Source organism: Lycium barbarum, chromosome 3 (genome assembly GCF_019175385.1).
Source record: "Lycium barbarum isolate Lr01 chromosome 3, ASM1917538v2, whole genome shotgun sequence".
NCBI lineage: Eukaryota > Viridiplantae > Streptophyta > Magnoliopsida > Solanales > Solanaceae > Lycium > Lycium barbarum.
The window spans coordinates 17509705-17530601 of record NC_083339.1 but is presented as its reverse complement, the minus strand read 5'-3'; the positions used below and the strand labels follow the sequence as shown (position 1 = coordinate 17530601).

General features: G+C 35.5%; 2 protein-coding genes across 4 annotated transcripts; one reads left to right on the top strand and one right to left on the bottom strand.

Moving 5' to 3' along the window:
- Positions 1–983: 983 nt before the first annotated feature.
- Positions 984–9657, top strand: LOC132630596 (uncharacterized). 2 transcript variants are annotated; one of them, XM_060346168.1, is made up of 5 exons: positions 984–1137; positions 1220–1309; positions 2205–2261; positions 7903–7999; positions 8849–9657. In XM_060346168.1, the coding sequence occupies exons 2-5, from the start codon at positions 1247–1249 to the stop codon at positions 9421–9423; spliced, it is 792 nt and encodes a 263-aa protein (XP_060202151.1). In that variant the 5' UTR covers positions 984–1137; positions 1220–1246; the 3' UTR covers positions 9424–9657. The 2 variants fall into 2 exon arrangements, with proteins under 2 accessions (XP_060202151.1, XP_060202152.1); XM_060346169.1 differs by lacking the exon at positions 2205–2261 and having other exon boundaries at positions 985–1137.
- Positions 9658–10442: 785 nt separating this feature from the next.
- On the bottom strand, positions 10443–15284 carry LOC132630595 (uncharacterized). 2 transcript variants are annotated; one of them, XM_060346166.1, is made up of 3 exons: positions 15128–15284; positions 11098–13345; positions 10443–11012 (listed from the first exon to the last, which is right to left on the bottom strand). In XM_060346166.1, exons 2-3 carry the CDS (start codon positions 13285–13287, stop codon positions 10761–10763), a joined length of 2442 nt encoding a protein of 813 aa, XP_060202149.1. In that variant the 5' UTR covers positions 13288–13345; positions 15128–15284; the 3' UTR covers positions 10443–10760. The 2 variants fall into 2 exon arrangements, with proteins under 2 accessions (XP_060202149.1, XP_060202150.1); XM_060346167.1 differs by lacking the exon at positions 15128–15284 and adding an exon at positions 14313–15044.
- Between the last annotated feature and the right edge of the window lie 5613 nt (positions 15285–20897).

The window sequence follows — 20897 nt, the reverse complement described above, 5'->3', positions numbered from 1 at the left end:
CTTCTTTCACATTTCAAACTTCAAATATAACTTCTTTCACATTTCAACCAACTCATGTCCAAACGCCTTGGACCCAATCACTTTGAACCAAAGGTGTTTGTAATGGGCAGCAGTGGGTAAGAGCCCAAATATGAAGAAAACCCAGTTATTGGAAGCCCAATTACCATTTCCCCCAAAGAAATTGCACGGTTTCTCCTTGAAATGGGCTCAATTTTAATTTTACCTTTCAAATAGGCTGGTCTAATTTTTGCAGTCAAAATTAAATTAATGCCTGGCGGGATATAAGTTCTTTGAGGATTCAACATAACTTATGCAACATTATAATGCGAAAATATAAACTTCAAGTAATTACACGGCTTTTCCTTCAAATGGGTTGGTCTTTAATTTTTGGCCTTCAAATGGGATGGGTTTTAATTTTTGCTCTTCAAAATCGAACTTAAGGCATAATTTGTGGATATTATGATGAGAAAATAACACTCTATGTCTATTCGGAGGAAATATTTACCCAAAATGACCTATATTTCTAATATTACCCGAAATGGCCGATATTTCTAATATTACCTGAAATGACCCTATTATACACTTTTACACAAGATTGATACATTGTCTACAGTAAGTGTATAATGTTGTATATCGTGTGTATAGACACTGTTGTAAAAAAAAAGTTGGCTATTCGGATGTAAACTAAAAATATGGCTATGTGGATGTAATATTTTATGCCGGATTGTATGTTATTGAAATTATTCCAACTATTGGCCTAAATTCCATTTTCAAGGACAAAATATTAAGACACAAAATTGGGATAAAAGTGAAAATGATCTTTTTGTTTTAATTACATAGGGGTAAGGGAAGGAGAAATGGGGAAGAAAATTACAATGTGGGGATTCGAACCCTCACCAATAAGGTGAGAGTTCAGATAGCCAACCAATTGAGCTATTAGATCCCTACAAGTATAAATGATCCAATAAATTTATGCCGGACGAAAAAATAGTTTATTTTGAGGAACAAAAATTAAAGACAAATTACAAAATAGGGACAAAATTGTAAATGAGCCATTTTCCTCACCAACCAAGCACATGTGTTTGGTTTCTATGGCTTCCTCCATTTCCATTGACTCTTAGCTTCCATATTCCACAGGTAAAGTTTAAAAAATTAAAAGTATTTCCTTCTGGGATTTGGCTTTCTTTAATCTCTGATGAATTCTTGGACTTTTATGTAGAGAAAATACTGAAGCAGTGTATTTGCAATGTGGTCAGCTTCAAATTTGCAGCCTATGTCTTTCAAACCTCAACCCCACCTTTGCAATGACGTAAGTTTGTAGTTTTTCAACTTTTCTTTTAAGGTACATTTGAACTTAGTAAGTCACAAATCAGGATAGAATAGGTAAAAGAATTATATTTGGTGGCAATAACTATCTTTAACTTCAATTCCAATATCTATAATCTCCATGTTCACCTGTTTCTGTTTCCTAATTCTAAACAACTTTTACCAGGATAAAATTACATAACTGACTAAAATAATCCGTACACACAATGCACCTAATTTAAGCATACCAAAAGTTAACCTTAATTTCAACTAGTTGGTATCGTATGTTAGGCTATTGTATTCTGTATTTTTTCTTACTAAGGGGTCGTTTGGTTGGAGGTATTCGAGAAAATAATAATGGTATTAGCTTTGGTATTATATAACGAATACCTTTATTAGACTATTAGTTATACACCCCCTATTTGGTACTATTCTAATACATAGTAAACCATGGCATAAGCACTATTATTACTATTTCTATTCTAAGACACCCTATTCAGTACTATTTAGAAATTATGCAATACGCGTTATTTAATACAACAAACCAAACCGGTGATAAAAGATAATGCCAGCTTTACTAATACACCCTATTCAGTACTATTCTTATACACCCTATCAAACGACCCCTAAGTCTACTTCAATTTCGAGTGATTTTAGCTTTTTTTGAGTCAACTTACTTGGTCTATTTTGTCCCTCTTTTAATACTTTCAAGATCATTGTTTCACACCTTTGCATTGGTGCATTTGGACATGACTAAATCATCTCAAGAAACCCTCTCTTATTTTATCATCTATGTGTGCTTCTTTCATGCTAGCATAAAATAGTTTAACTATGATAAATCCTTGAATATTGACATAAAGGATTCATATGATCGACCTCTGGTAATTTTGGGAGTACAGATTAGTTCATTGATTAAAGGTCCTTCGTTCATCTTACAACCTTTTTGGTCTCTAAAGGTAATGATTTAGCTTTTTGGATTTCTATAATCAACAGTTGGTATTGACTTGAATGTTTATTTTTATTTTTTTCTGCATGTCATTAGTGTTAAATTTGTTTGTAATTGTAGTAGTGGGTAGTATCTAATATTATGCAATGCTAAAGGAAAAGGCTGGTATCTCATTTGCATAAGCTTAATATAGTTTATGAAACATGTTCTTAGATTTCTTCTTATGAGGATTTCTCATCTATTTTTTGTTTTGATGACATGGGAACCCGCAGCCGCTACCCTTCGGGTGCGCACAGGGTAAACCCAGCTCCTGTGCAATAGCTCGCAAACCACACAGGAGAGGTAACCCGCACTAAGCAAGCCCGTGCGACAAGCTCGACCCAGAAGGCAAATCCCCTGCTGTCCGTAAGCAAGGGGTTTCGGACCTGAAACCTCCATTATGAAAGCCCCATGCTAAGGATTTCTCATCTATAGTGCTGATACTAAGCAATAGTCTAAGGTTTTTCCTTCTCTTTATTAAGTGTTCAGAGTACCTTCTCCGATTTTATGTCGGAAGGAATAGGTTTTAGGATAAAAAATACCTTATTTTTCTATCAAATATCTATTAGGATGTCCGATTGGTAACCTATGTAAACTTGCTTTTGTTTTTAACAAATTAACGATAATGCATGTTATGCATTTTCCTTTTGCCATACCCATTCATTGGGCTAAAACAGTAATATATTTTTAGGGGAAGTTTTTATTGAAGTGTCATGTTTTTACTTTGATGGTTTGGAGATTCTTTGGATTTAGTCTTTTGAAGAACAAACTTAAGCAGGCGCTTTACTGAAAAAGAGGAGATGCATGGCCGAGTTGTATTTTAAAGTAGAGGAATATCTACACCTTAAGAAAACCAATCAGTCATCTGTATTTGGAGGTATTTAGCAGTATAATAAGTCTGTGGGTGCAGAGTTTGCGGCACTCACACTCCTTTGTAATAATTGGGTGCTGCTTTAGAAAAAAAAAACATATATTAAAGTTCTTTTTGCTATGATATGCATAGTTCACGCTGCAGACATACATCTTCACCTTAATATAACATCTGTATCCTTGTAATTCACTTTCCTACAGATATGTACCTTCTGAGTTTCTAGCGTTTTCAACACCCCAATTGTTTCAGGCTCTCAGGTCAAATCCTCTTCACATCTGAGATAGTTCATTACGCATGTCAACTGGTAGTTGAATAAGACTCACTGAAGTTTTGACAATTGCAAGGAGGTTCATTTTCAGAAACTGCAAAAGCTCTAATTATTAAGTTCTGTAAGCTATTCATTTGTTGTGATAAGTCAAACAGTTCTCTCTCCCGAATTACAAATAATAAACTTCCGAATTTGTCTACCAATCTTCTTCTCCAGTTGACTTCCTTTTTCCATAGTTTTGACTCGTATCCACCACCTTGTGTTTTTTCTTCTTCCAGAGCTCTTTGTTTTTCCATTTCCTTCAAACCACCTGTTTCAGTTCCTTTTTTGTATTTAACTAGGTAGAGGATGGATAAGTATACAAGACTTTATTACTAGTCAAACAAATAATTTTACAGAAAAGGGGAGAGAAGAAAAGATCAGGACATTCAGCTTGAAAATGTCATTGTTGAAATTGCAACGAGCAGTGTTCGGAAATAAATGAATTAAGGTGCATGCAAGCTGGCCCAGGCAGCATGGTTATAAAAAGAATGAATTAAGCTGGAATTGTGGTGGCATTGTAGAGGTGGTGGTCTTGAAGGCGCAAGTAGCTTGTGCTGCTAGTTGGCTGAAAGTTGATTTAGGTCCTAAAGGTCAAGGCCCGCAGCAAGGAATACAATTTTTGATCGAACAGGAAGTGTCCCCTGGTAGATTTTTAAAAATGTCTTCATTCCTGTCACTAAGTTGTTTAGTGGTCTATCTTCTTCCACCTGTTACTACTACTGTTTCTCTTCCTATGCTTCTTCAGTCTTATCACTGCTGCTATATTCTGTGAATGACTTTGGTCTCTTTCTATCTTTCACTTTTACTGCTCATTTTCTAGTTGCACTCAAAGCCTAAATTTTTCTATCACCAGGGTAGTTATTATACAGAAACAACTCCTAAACCTCTTATTCTTTCAGCTGTGTTTCATCGCTATTCAAATTTTAGCCATTAGAGGTGATCAAATAGGACTAGATTACAAGAGTGAATGAAGCTGAAAGAGTTCGGTTTTGGTAAAGGGAAGGACAGAGGCAAAAGACTGTATTTTCAATTTGGAGTCAGTGATTTTTTTTTTTTTTTTTTAATTTTGTGCCTCACACTACTGACACTAGTTGTGTGAGCTAAGTTGAGCGGACTCTTCATTCTTTATGCCAACCCGTCTCGAAAGGAGACTGGGACGGGTGCGGTTGGGGTACACGTCTCGGATTCGGTCAACCAACTTCGGATAATTTGACCAGAGTCCATGGACAATGGAGCCATAAGATTGAGGTTGTTCCCCTTCTCTTTGAAAGAAGGTGCTTTGGATTGGTTGGAATTGTTGCCACTCAATCTATCCATACATGGTTTGAGTTGGTGGCGAAGTTCTTGGCCAAATATTTCTCACCGGGTAGGATGAGATATTGATGTTTCGACATCACCCCTACCGCAAGCACTATATGAGATATGTGAGAGATATCGGAGGATGGTAAAGGAGTGCCCAAATAATGACATGACAGATTAGATACTTCTTCAAACATTTTAAGGTGGTCTCAACAACATCAATCAATCTTTTGTGAATCAATTGGCCGGAGGGAATATTATGAACAAGACATATTAAGATGCTAATGAGGATTTGATGAAATGGTGGAAACATCATTCGCTTGGCAATCTAGAGCTAATATCCGAAGGTGATCCATCAATGATAGAATTGACCAAAGAAATGCAAGCTCAAGGCCAACAAATTGTTGGGTTAACAACTACATTAAAATTGCGGCCGTGAATAAACTTCCAAGGCAAGTCAACACCATGGACAATGTTCAAGGGCCGGGTTGTAATTGAATGGCAATGAGTAATCAATCTCAGGACCAAGAGAGTATTTATTTCGCTCAAGGATCCAATCAAGATGGTGATTTCTGAAAACAATGCTATCAAGTCCAAAACGAGGATGCTCAATATGTGGGTAACTATCAAGGAGGTCCACAAAGATCTAATAACCAAGACCAATGGCAACAAGGAAATCAATGGCTAGGAGGAAACTCCAATTGGTCCAATCAAGGTTGCAATGGTAGTAATCAAGGTTGGAATGGTGGTAATCAAGGCAATCGAGGTTGGGGGTCTTCCCGACAATATCAACAAAGATCTTACCAACCTCCATACAACAATTATCGGGTGATTCAGAATTAAGAAGATTAATGGAAAGGGTGATAAAAAATCAAGAGCAATCCAAAAGAGAGCGAGAAATGAATTAAGTGTTGAGCTCGCCAACTACTCCAATCAAGCAAATTGAAACTCAATTGGGTCAAATATCTTCTCAATTGAATGTGAGACCAAATGGAGCTTTACCGAGTGACACAATAACAAATCCTAAAGAACCAGAAGTTGCACAATCAGTTGTGCAGGGAGTCGAGGCCACAATGAGACTCCCTTAAGCTATGCAAGACATACTGGCAACTCAGAGGTACAACTCATTTGCAGATGATTATGGGTTCACCATGGATGATATCCCAGCTGCACTACCACAGTTTAATGCAGGAATGGGTTAACTCTAACACGTCTTGGCCCATCAGTGTCACTCTCGTGCAAGAGTTCTTTGTTTATGCTCATGCATTACCAAGGGAAGAGCACAATACAATATCATTGTTTGTAATTCGAGGTGTAAGGGTTGCTTTTACTGCACAAAAGTTCAATTTGTTGTTGGGGTTGGACACAAGACCAGGGCCAACTAGGCAAAATTTTAGGTTGCACTTGGTTTGAAATATGATTTTAGGCTTTCCTCGGAACTCTTGGGATTTTATTATGCCTACCCTTTTTGCATGATTACCCTAGTAAACCCGTTCGGCTTTGTAGCCTTTTCATTTGACAACCACATTATAAGCCTTTTCCCTTTTGAGCACTTGAAATTACAACTACAACCAAAAGCCTAAGTGTGGGGAAGGTAATGGAGAGAATGTATTATGGTAGTTGAATGGAAGTGATATATAAAAAAAGAGAAAAAGAAAAGTGAAAAAGAGATATGTGAATAAATAAAGCTTGGTGTGGAATAGAAAGGAAGATGAGAACAAAAGAAGTATTAAAGGAGAAGAAAGAAGAAAAATGGTTGAAAAAGAGTTTGAATAAATGGGTAACAAGGTGAAAAGGTAGAGTTTTGGAAAGAAAAGTGATTTGAAGTGTGAAATTGTAGTGCTTAAGGAGGTCGTAGTCACTCATTACCCATATTGATATCCTACCTCCCAATCAAAAGCCTGCATTACATTCCTGCAAGTCCTAAATGATTTGAGCTAGATGCACCTGCATTAGTGGAGATTTACCCAAGAGCAAGCTTATGGCACTACTTTTGAACACTTGAACTTCTTTGTGAGAGAAAGTGTTAATTCTTCCTATTTTAACATCCCACCTTTGTCTTGAAATGCATATAGTGTGAGTGAGATCCTCTTTTTGAAAGTGAGGGCACATGTAAACTTGAGTTGTGAAAATGTTTCTTTTCTCAATTGAAATGCATGACCAAAAGAAAGTCATTGTGTGAAGAAGAGACAATCGTGAAGCTTTAGTGTCATGACTTGGATTGTTACTTTGATCTGTTTGGTGTTTTAGCACTTGAATGAAAACGGAGTTCTACAAAATTGCGATGATTCATATGCTTTAGATTAATTGTTGGTACCAACCGAAGTCGTGAATTTTGTGCATATATTTGGTTGTGACTTGGTTGTGGTTGAGCTTAATTGTTGGCTTCAATGACTAGTCATTCTTATGAGTCTATGCTCGTGTTTGATTTTCTTGAGAACAAGTAAAGGCTTAAGTTTGGTGGAGGATAAGTCAGTATTTTTGCCAACTTCATCTATCTTTAATGATAAATTCATGCCCCATTTGTGTGATTAATTGACTAATAATGAATAGGTTACAAAACCTATGACATTATACGATAGAATGTAGTTGACAAATATGCCTACTTATCACTAGTGTCAGTTGTGTGAGACATATAACAAAGTTTTTCGGACTCAAATGTATAGTGTAGCGGTTTAAAAGGGCAAAAGAATTCCCATATGAATTTTTAGATTTTCACAAAAATTGAAAGAAAGAAAGGAAACTTGAAGTGTTTATAGACGTGTTGAATTTTGTAACTTAAGAGGTCTCGATCTATTTATTACTCCCTCCGTCCCAATTTACGTAGCACCATTTGAATTGGCACGGAGTTTTAAGAAAGAAAGGAAGACTTTTGAAATGTGTGGTCACAAGCCTTATATAAATGTGTGGCAGTAAATCATCTGATAAAGTTAAATTGTTTTTAAATATAGAAAGGTGACATTCTTTTTTGGACAGACCAAAAAGGAAATGGTGCCACATAAATTGGGACAAAGGGAGTACTATTGTTGTGCTCCTATTTAATTTATCTGAAGAAAATGTGTTACTTTCAACTCACATTATGTGTATACTTTCTAGCTGCATTTCACCTTCATTCTCCGACTTCAAATGCAGGGCTGCACTGAGTTCAGACAGCGCATGATTTTTGCTTGGTCCAGAATCAACCGAGTCGAGATCAGCCACTGCCTTACCTCACAAACCAGAAATTTCAGTAAGTTCTCCTTGCTTGGTCTGAAATTGTCTTTAAAACTATGATTTGCCGCTTTTAGGATTCAGAAAACTAGTTAAATCATGTAAGACTGTTGAGTTCATCAGATATGATATGCCATCATTTGTTATCCTGCTAACTTGGAAGAGAGGAATAAATATTGAAGATTCATATAACTAACTCCAACTAGTTTAGGGTTGCAAGTTGCAACAATGCCAATGTTAATATTTTTGGGACTATTATAATGGTACTACTAGCTGATGGGTTGGCATTTTCTTTTGCTTGGATTTATAGACATCGAGGATAGCGTTAGAGGAAGAAAAGAAAAAAAAAAAGCAACGTCTAGCATAGGACTGGCAAAAATGGTTTTAAAAAAAAAAAAAGTAACAATCCAATCCGATTCATTAGACATGGGTTGGATAACTGACTTTTTAAAAATGGATTAGATATGGATATTATCCACTAAAAAAATGGATATCCATGTTGTCTTCTTGTTATTTTTTATGAGTTGTTGTTTTCTGCCACTGCTAGTCTAGCATTCCACCTACTTCTGTTTCTTCGTAGCATCTTACAGTTGTAAAGTCTTATATCAGTAACCTATGTTTTGAGAAAGCATTATATATTGACTCGTAGTGACAGATCCTTAATTCTTGTCATTTCCAAGTGCCTGCTTTTGTCCTCCATATTCAGCTGTCGTTGCTGTGGAGAAATCTTGAAATATGTACTGTATGTAGCATGTCAAGTTAACATTTGTTTATCTCTTTCCTCTTTTTTCTAGGCTTCTATTTGGGTTACTTTAGATTTCTTCTCTTAAGCTATAAAATGATCTAATTGTGCATTTATCCAGAACAGCACCTTTTAGACAAGCATCCCATTCGCTATTGCGGGGACGATGCCAAGTCACGAGTGAAGATTCAGGAGGAACTTTGAGTGGCGAAAGCATCTTGCAAAATGAAGAAACCTTGGCTCGAGATTTAAAGACTGCTATTAAAGAGGAGAACTATGCCCAAGCAGCAAAAATCAGGGATAGCCTCCGGCTTCTCCAGGAGAATAGTAAGGCGTCTGTACTAGCAGCAAATGCTCGATTTTACAATGCTTTCAAGACTGGTGATTTAGCTTCTATGCAAGCTCTATGGTCGAGGGGCGAGAATACATGCATTGTGCACCCTGGGGTGAGTGGCATATCGGGCTATGATCTTATAATGGGAAGTTGGGAGTTTGTGTGGGCAGAATATGAATTCCCACTTGAGATAGAGATCAGGGATGTCCAAGTTCATGTTAGAGGTGATCTCGGGTACGTTACATGCGTTGAAATGGTCAAGACAAAGGGTAGCAGCTGGGGAAAACAGTTTGCTACTAATGTGTTTGAGAAGGTTGATGGGCAATGGTTCATATGTATTCATCATGCCTCTTATATTGACCTGTAATTTGTGAACAAGAGAGCTGTTTTAGGAGTGAGAATTGTATAACGTCATAGGTTTTGTAACCTATTATTAACGAGACATACTAGCATAATAGATTAGTGGCATGTTTGATCAAGCTGTTGAAGTCAGCTTATTTGAGAGGTACTTCATATCAGAGGTGCTTTGAGAGAGTTGCAGTTACTTTTTTATAAATCATTTGAGAAGTAATTTTGATAGCAGTAGTTTGTGTTTGGTCAACATTCTCAGAAAGTGTTTGTATGTGCCAAATTACAAAAAAAAAAAAAAGGTACTACTAATTTTGATTTGGTAAATGTGAATTTTCAATACGGGTAATTGTCCTAAAAAAGTACTTATATTTTGAAGAAGCTACTTTTTTGTCACTTCACCTGGACTGTTACTACTCAGAAACACCTTTTCTTCACAATAAACTTGGCCAAACAAATTCATACTATATACCAAACGAGCTACAAAGAGGAATGTTTTAAATCTTTTGTTATGACTTGGATGAGGCAAGCAACGAGATATAAAGCCAGAATGAAAGTTTTTTTTCCCCCTTCTGAATTTAGAATATACGTCTGATTTCATTTTGCATAAATATACCTCTTTTTATTCTGAAGTGTAAATTTTTTATTGTTTTTTTAGTAATTCTGCCTACCAAGATTTAGACAGATCAAAAAAAGTTTTGTATTCATTTGAACTCCAATCTTCCACAGTTTTCATCTCATTTTATTGATCATTAGGTCAGACCCTTAGATGCATTTCTTTTTGCATAAAGTAGCCACTTCTTATCCATTCACGTTGTGTGCATTCGTTCGCGTGGGGGAAAGGGGAAATGAAATGAATTCATCAGCATAAAGAATTTAGTGTTCGAGATAATAAGATCTTGTTACAGGACCAACAAAGCTTGAGATCCTGGGGTAATTTCTTTTTTATAGGTCTCTGGAGTGTTAGCCTATTAGATATAACAGCAAGACAATGTATAGGCAGAAGTCTCATCGTTCAATGAAATTTGGAAACCTCAATAACAGTACGACCATCAACATTACCTTAGATAAAAACAAAGGAAACGAAATACAGCCACTGTATATATTCAAGAGTTCTACTTGTTCTATAGAGCCTTTTCCACTGAGTTCATTCTACACCTTGCGGCATGACATTATTTCCTAACATATAAGAGAATTTACAGCTGATCAAAGACGTACAAAATGAGAGGTCGAAGATAGACTTATTCGAACCACAGATTCAGTTTGCGAGATGCAAAACATGTTGATGCTCAAGAAGCTAAACCAGTCTGCTTAAACTGAGATTCTTGCTTCATCAGTTTCCCTTTCATCATACACCTAGATCCTCCCAACAGGTGAGAGCGGTGGTTGGATAGTGGTTGTAGTCTTCATCGCCCTCGTGGCATCTGAAGAGCCCTTCTGTCTGTGAGATCCAATTTCGAAGATGTCAGCTAGTTTATGATTAGTCAGAGCAGACACACAGATGGAGAACGCCTCTAACAAAGGAACTGATGAATCAAATTCGACTGAGTAAAGTCCATTCTTGAGTGGTGCCATACTGAAGATAGGCTTGCTCCTCTGTTCTCCTCCCTGTGAGGAAGCATAGGTAACCAAATATTATTATCAAGAGAAACAGCGAACAAAGTGAAAGTGAGTGCCACAAACAAGTACATACCTGAATCAAAAGGTTTAGAAAATCTTGGCTCCTGCAATTCTTATCCTGTTCAAGTATTTTTAGCTTGCAACCGACATCCCATCCTCCACAATCACATGATCCACCAGATCTCCATCGTTCGAGCAATGAGGAAGGAGCTCCATCACTTGGCAAGCTATGTGCACCACCAGGAAGAATGACTACAACATCACTGTATGTTTCACAGGTCTCTCCAGGTAATTGCTGCATATCTTCTTGTTTGTATTGACTTGAGTTCATAACAACAATGGCGGCAAGCTCTCTTTTTTGAGAAGAATCAGAGACTTGCTTGTCCACCTGTCCACAATCAATGCTATACAGGACAGATTCCCTTTGCACAGATATGCTTTTGTGGTCATGTACACTTGAATTTTGAACTTCGGAACAAGAAATCTCCATCTGACCAATAACTTTATAACCAAAGCCAGCAGTTTTTTCTTTCGGTCCATGGCTCATCCAACTCCCACTCCTCCTTTTAATTTCATGGACTGCATAGAATGCATAAACCAAGCTACTTCCGCCCTTCCCAGACGCCGGTAACTTCTTGACAGCTGCAGCAAGAATGCCACCATCATCGTCAACCACAAGTTTAAAAAACGGAACTCCATCCTTGAGTGTAAGCTGCAGAAGAGCCTGAAGAGTTGAGGGCTGATGCTTTTTCACATGAACGTGTTTACTGTGGTTAGTGGGCAAAGTATTGCCATTTGAGTTTCCATTAGGACATGGGATTGTCTCGGCTGAATGAACACCCTTAGGCTTCAGAAGTGGATCTAGGAGTCGTCTCAAAGGGCTAGATCTTGCTCTGTTACCAGCATTTGGCTTCTCCCGATAACTGATATCTGTACCACTGGAAGAAGCTCCTACTGGGCCAGACTTGGGCATGCTATTTGTACTATTCAATGGCGGAACAGCCGAGGTCTCCTTAAAACTGAAACTTCTGCTCATTCGACTAAGACTGCTGAAGCTAAACCTCTTATTAGGGGATGGATGTCTTCCCTTCACCACGGCCTGCTCTGCAGTGTCCAAATCCGCTCTCTGAGAAGTCTCAGCTGTGACACTCAATTCTACATTAGATTTATGGTGTTTCAGACATTTGGCATCAAATGAAGAGCGAGTATTTATCCTCTCATTTCGACGTGAGGATGAGCATGAATCTGTAATGCCCCGAGCATTGGACAATTGGTGTTGCTTCACTTGAGACTCCGTATTCGTTGCAGAGCTTGCAGGCAGAGGACATGAATGTGGAACAGCACGCAGTTCACTAGAGAAGGATTCCTGGGAAGACCAATCAGAAAATCCGGTCCTCATCGCCTCAGCTGGTTGCTCATCAAGAGATGTTCTCGATTCTGAGAATTGAGAGGCCTCCATACTTGTTTTCGAACGACGTTGTGGAACCAAGAGAACAATATTCTTGGGTTCAGCAGCATAATTTTGGGAACTAAAGTTGTCTTCATTGGGAACAATATTCTTGTTTGTATGACTAGGAGGAACACTAACATTCTTAATCGGTACCCAGGGCAAATCTTCTTCATCTGGTCTCATCTTTTGACCAGGATCGCGATCACGGTCCATGTATTTACCAATATTTAGTTCAGAATTGCGCCTGCGAGGTGGTATCTCCTTCCTAACACGTTGCTTCTGCTTCCCATGCTTTGTGGGGCACCGAGTAGTTTGCAAATCCTGGATCTGCATGGAATCTGATTGGGATTGCTGGACAGGTTCTGCAAGCTTTTGTTCACAAGACGAAATGCTCGGTGGTAATGGCATTTGCTTTCTCTGAGAAGATATGCCATAAGCAGTAGGAGGCCTTGCAGAAACAAATGAAGAACTACCTGCTAACGTTTTACGATGACAGCTGGCAGGCGGCATACGTTCATTATACTTCCATTTCTCCAGACGCTCCCAATCGAGGACTCCAAAATTCAAAGCCTTTCCTTGAATGTTCTTTCCCTTTTCCGCATGCTGCAGATAACCTGGCAAATTCGACATGTACTTGACAAGCTCATCATCTTTGTTTCCCTTATTTCCTAACCACAGGTATGGTTTATCTTCTGTGCTTTCAACTTTATACTTGTCTTTGAACTTTGAACTTTGATTTGCTAGGGATGATTTGATCTCTTTTACAGCACTGGACCTTTCATGATGACGTCTAGTTTCTAGTCTGTGCCCCATTCTAAAACTTCAAATGGCATAAAGACTCATATTATACTCCTCCCTTACACATTCTTTACTGCAAAGGGAAAAAAAGGTCTTAGTAATATTCGAAAGACGTAAAATAAAAATCACAACAGAGAAATGTTACAACATCCATTAGTCATTGTATTACTAGAAAAGGATTTGAATGATATGCCCAACCACAAGGACTTCTGTATGAGACAATTGCACAAAAGAGTTGGAAGGACTAAGCAGACTAATTAACACAAAATATCCATCATACTTCTTGAACCAATGTGGAATCATTCAGGTCTAAGAGAACAACAGACTCCAAGTTAGTCGGATGTTTGACAGAAAACGGTAGCTGCTTTATGAAGAGCAAAGGTATGATAAAATTTGATGTGTTAGCAGATCAATATGCTAAACGCTCCAAATCGGTGATCAATATCTTTTTCTAGCAATAAGCAATCAATAATTCAGATTCTTTAGAAAAAGGCAATTTGCCAACTGTATGAGTATACCGGCAACACATTGTAAGCAGATTGGCAAAGACTAGAGGGGAAAGTAATATGATTAATCAATTCCATATGCACAAATCACAAGTAGAACTTAAAGCAAATTGGACAACTGACAGATTTGCGGAAGTGCTAAGTGAATTTGAGCAAGTGCATAGCTAAAATCTCATCATTTGTAGTAAACTATAACCAGATGAAGCTGTAGAATCACTTTTTGATTCTTACATACTATAAATAAGAAGAATCAGAACAAGAAAATAGAAATATGGGCTTGTATTGCAATAAAGACTTTCCATTCATATGCGAAACTTATCGACTACTAAAACAAGCCAAAAGCATTTGCTTGGCAACCCAATAAGACATATTTTCTTCACATGAAAAAGCATGCCTGTAGAGAACCTGACAAAAGTGAGAAAAACCAAATCCTAACTGGACCAAAAGTATCAAAAACATCATCTTTTTTCTCAGTCTTCAATTACAAGATTCTGTTGTTCATAAAGCCACATAATACAAAACACTTTAACTTACAGATTGAACATTTTTCACCCAACTGGACCCAAAGTGTCACAAATCTAACTCATTGTTCCAGAAAGAAAAAAAAAGGTTCAACTGGAATGGCATCTTCAAGAAAATTATCAATTGAAAAAAAATCCTAATTTCTGAAACAAGATCTGTGAGCCAATAATCAAAAGTATTAATAACTCATAGATCCAGCTAAATGTAGGTCGGTACAAAAAGTAAAATATATAAGGCCTTTACTCACATAACCCTTAATATTATTGGGCCAAGATTTATTACACAAAAAGGGCTATTGCATCACATTTCATTTATAAAAAATATCAAGAAATGTAGACCCCATTTCCACATTTAAAAAAAATAAAAATGCAGACCCATAAACACCACAGCATTCACTAGAACCCCATTCAAGATTTCGAGCAAAGATATAAAAGATTGTTGTAAAATGCAGACCCATAACACAATAATCATGGACACCCCATTTCAAGATGGAGTGATAAAAAAGGAAAAGACAAAAAAGAATAAATAAATAAATAAAATAAAAATCAAGAAAATGCAGACCAAAATCAAAACAACATTCAATGGAAACCCATTCAAGATTTTGAGTGGGTAAAGAGCAAAAACAAAAATGATTTAGACCCATAACACAATATTTTCAAGAAAATGCAGAACCATAAACACCACAAAATTCACTAGAATCCCATTTCAAGATTTGAGCAAAGATTCACAAAAAATGGAACATTGATGCAAACCCCATTTCAAGATTTGGAGTGATAAAGAAAGAAAAGAAAAGAAAAGGGGGAACTTGGAGAAATGAATGTACTTACACTAAACGCAAAGAAAGGAATAGCAGAGCTGAGAGAGTTTTCCAGTATGAAACGTTTTCTTGAAAACCGGAGGAAAAAAGAGTAATCAGAGAGAGTGAGATTACGATGCGTATAGAGAGAGAAAACCCCGCGAAAATCTGCACTATATTTATTACTCATAATATAATGATGTATAACGAGAAGAGGGAGAGAGAGAGAGCGTTTCGTTTTCGGTCATTTCCACTTTTGTCCCCCATTTTGTGTTGGTTTTTATTTCTTGTCCCTCAATCAAAATAATTTTTTGCGGATATAAAGTTCATACTTTTGCATTATAATATTTTACAAGTTATGCGTCGCCCCTTTAAAGTACTTATGTGAGGAAATTAGAAAATAATTTTTTAAGTATCTTATATTGTAAAAGATGAAGATCTCTTGTAAAAAAGTCATAAAATTAAAAATGTTTCTATAAAAGACTAAAAAGTCATTTCACCCAAACTTATGCTCCATTTGACATAAGTTCGATTTGAAGGGCAAAATTTTATTTTATTTTAAAAAAAAAACAAATCATTTGAAGGGACAAACGATGCAATTTCTTGTTTTTAATTGGACGAGTCAGAAGTAAGGTTTGCCCTTCAAATGAACTGGTCTTTAATTTTTGTCCTTCAGAATCGAACTTATGTCTAGCAGGGTATAAATCTTTTAAGGAAGCTGACACAACTTATGAATGTTACGATGTGTAACTTATAACACAGGTACTAAATTTGATTTTGAAGGGTAAAAAAGTAAAGACAAGCAGAAAATAGGGGGGAAAGTGCAAATGACTCGGTCGCTTCAAGTAGGAGAGTCCGTGTGGGGGCCCTATAGTTGTTAGGGCCCACTTAAATGATTGCAACGTCTCGAATCCCTAGGCCCAGATTCCTGATAACAGTGGGCCATTTTCATGGTCGGATTGGATATATCAGGTTCAATGGCTGAATCCCCACCCACCATATCTTTCTTCTCTCCCTCTGAGGCTCGAGAATGTGAAACTCTTTTTAGAACTACTCTACCTCAATTTTGTCATGTTCCTTTTTCTCTCCCCTCTTAGGAATTACTTACACTTATTAGAAGAAAACGAATTTTATTTTTTCATAACAAAGGAGACGAAGGTCCATCAAAAACAACATTTCTATCTTTTTAATATAAGGATAAGATTTGAGTGGACTCTACCCGCTTTAGACCTAACTTGTAGGATTATATTGGATTATTGTTGTATAATAAAGGAATAAAAACACCCTACTGAGTAGATTTCAGTGACCAGACCAAAAGAGTGTTTGGATTGACTTTTTTAAAAATTAGCTTTTAGCTTATTTTTATATTTTTTTTTTACTTAGAAGCACTTTTTATTTTTTCCAAATACCATATTTTAACCAAAAACCACTAAAATGAGTCAATCCAAACATCCTCCCGGAGGCATTAAATAAATTGTTTTTCTTCTTAAGAATTAAATTGTTTTTCAATTGTTAATTTGTCCATTTTCTCAAATAAAATTAAAAGTGATCCGTCACTTACAATATTTAAGAATTTATTCGTATATGCCACTTTTTTTATTTTTAATTAATTAAAAAAAGAATGACCTTTTTTTATTACTACCCTTAATGACATAATGACATACTTTTATAGTAAACAAAAGTCATGAAATGTTTTAAAACTACACGTTTTAAGCGTACTTTTCATACGTGCTAAAAAAGTGTCGTCATTCTTGACTTAAGTGATGAATCAAACACCACCATATAAAATAAATCGAAAGGTACAGACTCTAAGAATGTATAATTTCCATTTTGAAATATTAAAAGTGGTACTACCAGCTAATTAATTGGTCAAAATATTATTACACTTCGAATAGAACAAAATGACAATGGAAACGATATCAAGGTATACTAAACAAGTTGGTGATTAACAGGAAAAGGTGGGTAGAGAATAAACTAAGTTACAAGTTATATCTTCCTTAACATACACAAAACAAATCATCAATATTCATAATTCATGACTTGGTGGAAAAATAAGAATAATTTAACCAATTATGTGGGGAAAAAAAAAAAACCTCAATAATTGGTTTTCTTACCTACTCATTATTTTATTTTCTTCCCTGGGGGAAAGGGTACCTTGTTTGTCCATATGTTAAACCCATTTTGAAGTAGTTTGACTGGAAGCTATATATATGGACGTTGTGTGGATGAATCTTTGAAAGAATAATAATTTAACCAATCGTGGAAAATGAAAAAAGAAGAAGAAAGAATTGAAATCATGCAAATTATGGATAATATGCACTGATAGTGTAATTTTGTTTTTTACACTATCAGGTCAATTTAACATATTTTAGTGGGTTATTGCTTTATTTTTAAGGTTATATGTCAAGTTTGATATGTAGTGTTACATCATATATGTTATTATAAATCAGCAAAACCTGATAGTGTAAGATATTCAAGAAAAAAAAAAATTCTTCCCTGTCAGAAAGGGTGGCTTCAATGTCAATTGAAGTAGTTCGAAAGGAAGCTTTTATGTACAGAGTGAGGATGAATCGTTGAAATAAGAGGCTTACACTGTTTTATTCATTTGTCCATTTCCATTGTACATATGTATAAACGACATTTTTAGTCATGGCGAAGAGTGAAGATGTCTCTTTTGGACTTTTTGGTGCTAGAGGTTGAAAAATGTCCCAATGCAATTTTTTATTTTTTATTTCTTATGTTAGAATTATATTAGCCATTTGCACGTTAGTTATCCGTATGTGGGGCTCCTTCCTATTCCTTCCTCATCGTTATTCTTGTGATAGAAAATAAATGGCAAATGGTACCATTGTTAGAAATATTGTTCATAAATGCATGCATAGACATTAGACAGTGGAACATAGAATGCTTAATTCTATGGGGCCTTACATTTTTAGCCGGCCAAGCAGAAAAAAAAATATTCGTCCACCTAGCCATGATAGTCTATAATAGTCGTCAGTATATATCTATTAATTAAAATAAAAAGTTTTTTTATTTTTTGGTTGGCATTGTTGGAATGCTATGTAGCGTAAACATCCCTAATTCCACAATATAAATTTGAAATTAATACGAGAAAATAGACCGCAAGCAAGAACATACATGCGAATGTGTGTAGATATATAACTTCGAGTTCAATTTGATCCTCTAAGTTTAATTTATTTGATAGTTGATAAACTGTATGAATTAAAAAGTACCAACCTATGGCATTTATTATGTTAAAAAAAAAAGGACTATTTTGCTCTCTTTCTTGAATTGTCCGAAAGTATGTTTAGCTGATTTTAGTGGAAAGTGACTAGGAATTAGGAATTAGTAATTGCAAAAAGATTCCTCTTTAGAAATAATACTCCAGGAAGAAACGTTATTGTCCAAAAAACAGTAGATCGATTTGGTACTTTGACGCCAAAGGGAAGCCAAATGGTCAAAAAAGAAAGGAATATAATCTACTAGTGTAATAATTATTTATAAATAAATAATGAATGACGATTTCTGCGGCACATGTTTCCAGAAAGGCCACGTCAAATAAATTGACATTGAAAAGACCTAACAATAGAAATACTCTTTCTAGTACTATAATAATAATAATCAATATTGGATTATATTATAGCCCAAATTAAAGTTAACGATGAATTCAGAATTTAATTTATATAGGTTCAATATTGTGATTTTTAGCATTAAAATACTGTGTTTTAAAATTACATATGTCCAAAACTTATTAGTTACTGTATTTATAATTTTTGCGGTTACTTGCACATAAATTTATTAGTTACGTCGAGAATAATGAATCAGACAAATTCAACGTCATATCCATCACCGCAAGTAGGTGAATCATGTATCCATAAAAGTCTTTATCTATATGATAGAGGATGGTTCAAACTTAGCAATTTACTTTTTGACGGAATACATTGTGGGTCTTTTAAACTTATTTATAAATTTCATCTAAACTCTTGAAATACAACCTATTTCAATTGAGCACGTGAACAAATAATAAATTGTTCATATTAGATATTTCAGTTCAAATTTTAAAAAAGATTATGCACGTATTTCCAAAATCCATTATATAAATAAGTTAACCGCCTAAATTATGTGACCTCCTTTAATTATTATACATGAGCCTCAATGAGCTACAATACTTCATTAGTGTTCCAATTGACGTTGGTGTGTATAATATTCTCAACATAATACTCCCTCCATCTATTTTTACTTGTCCCGTATACTAAAAATATATGTTAATTTTTGCTTGTCCAATTTTGGTAAATCAAGAAATAGTTTATCATTTCATACTTATTTTACCCTTATTATTAATTACTGAGTTAGAAACTTCAAAGAATAGTTAGTGACCGCACAACTTTAAAGTATGTTTAATTGATTTCAACCATTAGGGGTCTTAGTAATAATTAGAAGTGATAAAATAAAATTGCCATTGATCTATTAGTGACTTCTTAAGGAGTGTGTCAAGTCAATACAGAATAAGTAAAAATGGATGGAGGGAGTAGCTTTTGCTCACATATGAGACACCATTAACTTAGTAGAAAAATTGCATATTTTTCAAGAGAACATTTCCATAAAAAACATTTGCCGTCGTATCAAACAAACCCTTAGTTATCCATGATACTCAAGAATGCACGATATTTCGAGACCGATATTTCAAACGTCTTTGGTGGATACTTTGCTCAACAATGAAGATAAGAATTAGGACAGTCTAAGAACTATATATCATAAGATACTGTTCATAAATTTCAACATCCATGAAAGTGAAGTGAAAGCACCAAAAGTTAATTCACTGATCAAAAGCCGCTTTCTCTGTTATTTTAACTGAATACAATAATTGATATCGTTCCTGATTCTCAGGTCCAAAATTTGCGCGGGTAGCGAGTTGAAATAAGTATTTACCCCTCATCTTTTTAATCTTTTTGCAATTTCAAAGCACTTCTTTACATATGTGGTTTGGTGTCCTTGTCTTTCTTTCTTTTTTTTTTTTTTTCAAGAGCAGATTATAACAACGGATCGATGTGATATTCTCTACTCAAAATTGCCAAATTTGGGAGATTTCATTTTGTAGCATTACAAATTTTATTTGAGGGAAAAGGGTCAAAAATGCCCCTCTACTTTGGGAAAAAGGCTAAAAATATACTCCGAACTAATTTTGGTTCAAAAATACCCTTCCGTCACAATTTGCGGAACTTTTTGACCAAGTAAATGGAGGCGTGCGTGAAGAATCTTTAATCCATGCTACACATGAAGAAAATAAGGAAAACATAGACAAAATTAATTATGCATATGCTTATTATTTTTGGACAAACTTTAAGGATCATTGCTAACCTGTTCCCCTTTGCCTTGCCAAGTTTCCAATCAATATTATCTTATCTTTTCTCTGTAAAATTTCTTCTTCTTTTAATTGGTGAGCAAATGGTGGATTTACTAAGTTGTGTTATGAGTTTTTTTACCTTTCCTTTTCTGTTTCTTCATTTTTTCTTTTCTTAATTTTGAGTTATAGTCCTAGTTCAATAATCACGTGGAATATGTAAAAGAAGAGTCTGGATTATGTGATTGTTTACTTTTTTATGATTGGAACTAAGTGGCGGGTAAACGAAAGTTTTTCTCTTTTGACTTGTCAAATATTATAAATTAGACCAAAGTTAGGATCACTGAATGGGTGTAATAATAATAAGATTAAACATTAAAAGACGCTCTATGCGCGAGACCATCAAACTGATATCCACAATTTAACTTTGAAAACAAAATGCCCTCTTATGTAATTATGA

Excerpts from the sequence above, each read along its gene's own strand:
- LOC132630596 (XM_060346168.1), top strand. The coding sequence starts at position 1,247 with ATGTGGTCAGCTTCAAATTTGCAGCCTATGTCTTTCAAACCTCAACCC. Across the intron at positions 1,310-2,204 it reads AACCCCACCTTTGCAATGAC|ATTAGTTCATTGATTAAAGG; the intron begins GTAAGTTTGTAG and ends TTGGGAGTACAG. Across the intron at positions 8,000-8,848 it reads CTCACAAACCAGAAATTTCA|CACCTTTTAGACAAGCATCC; the intron begins GTAAGTTCTCCT and ends TATCCAGAACAG.
- LOC132630595 (XM_060346166.1), bottom strand. The coding sequence starts at position 13,287 with ATGGGGCACAGACTAGAAACTAGACGTCATCATGAAAGGTCCAGTGCT. Across the intron at positions 11,013-11,097 it reads TTCTAAACCTTTTGATTCAG|GGAGGAGAACAGAGGAGCAA; the intron begins GTATGTACTTGT and ends GCTTCCTCACAG.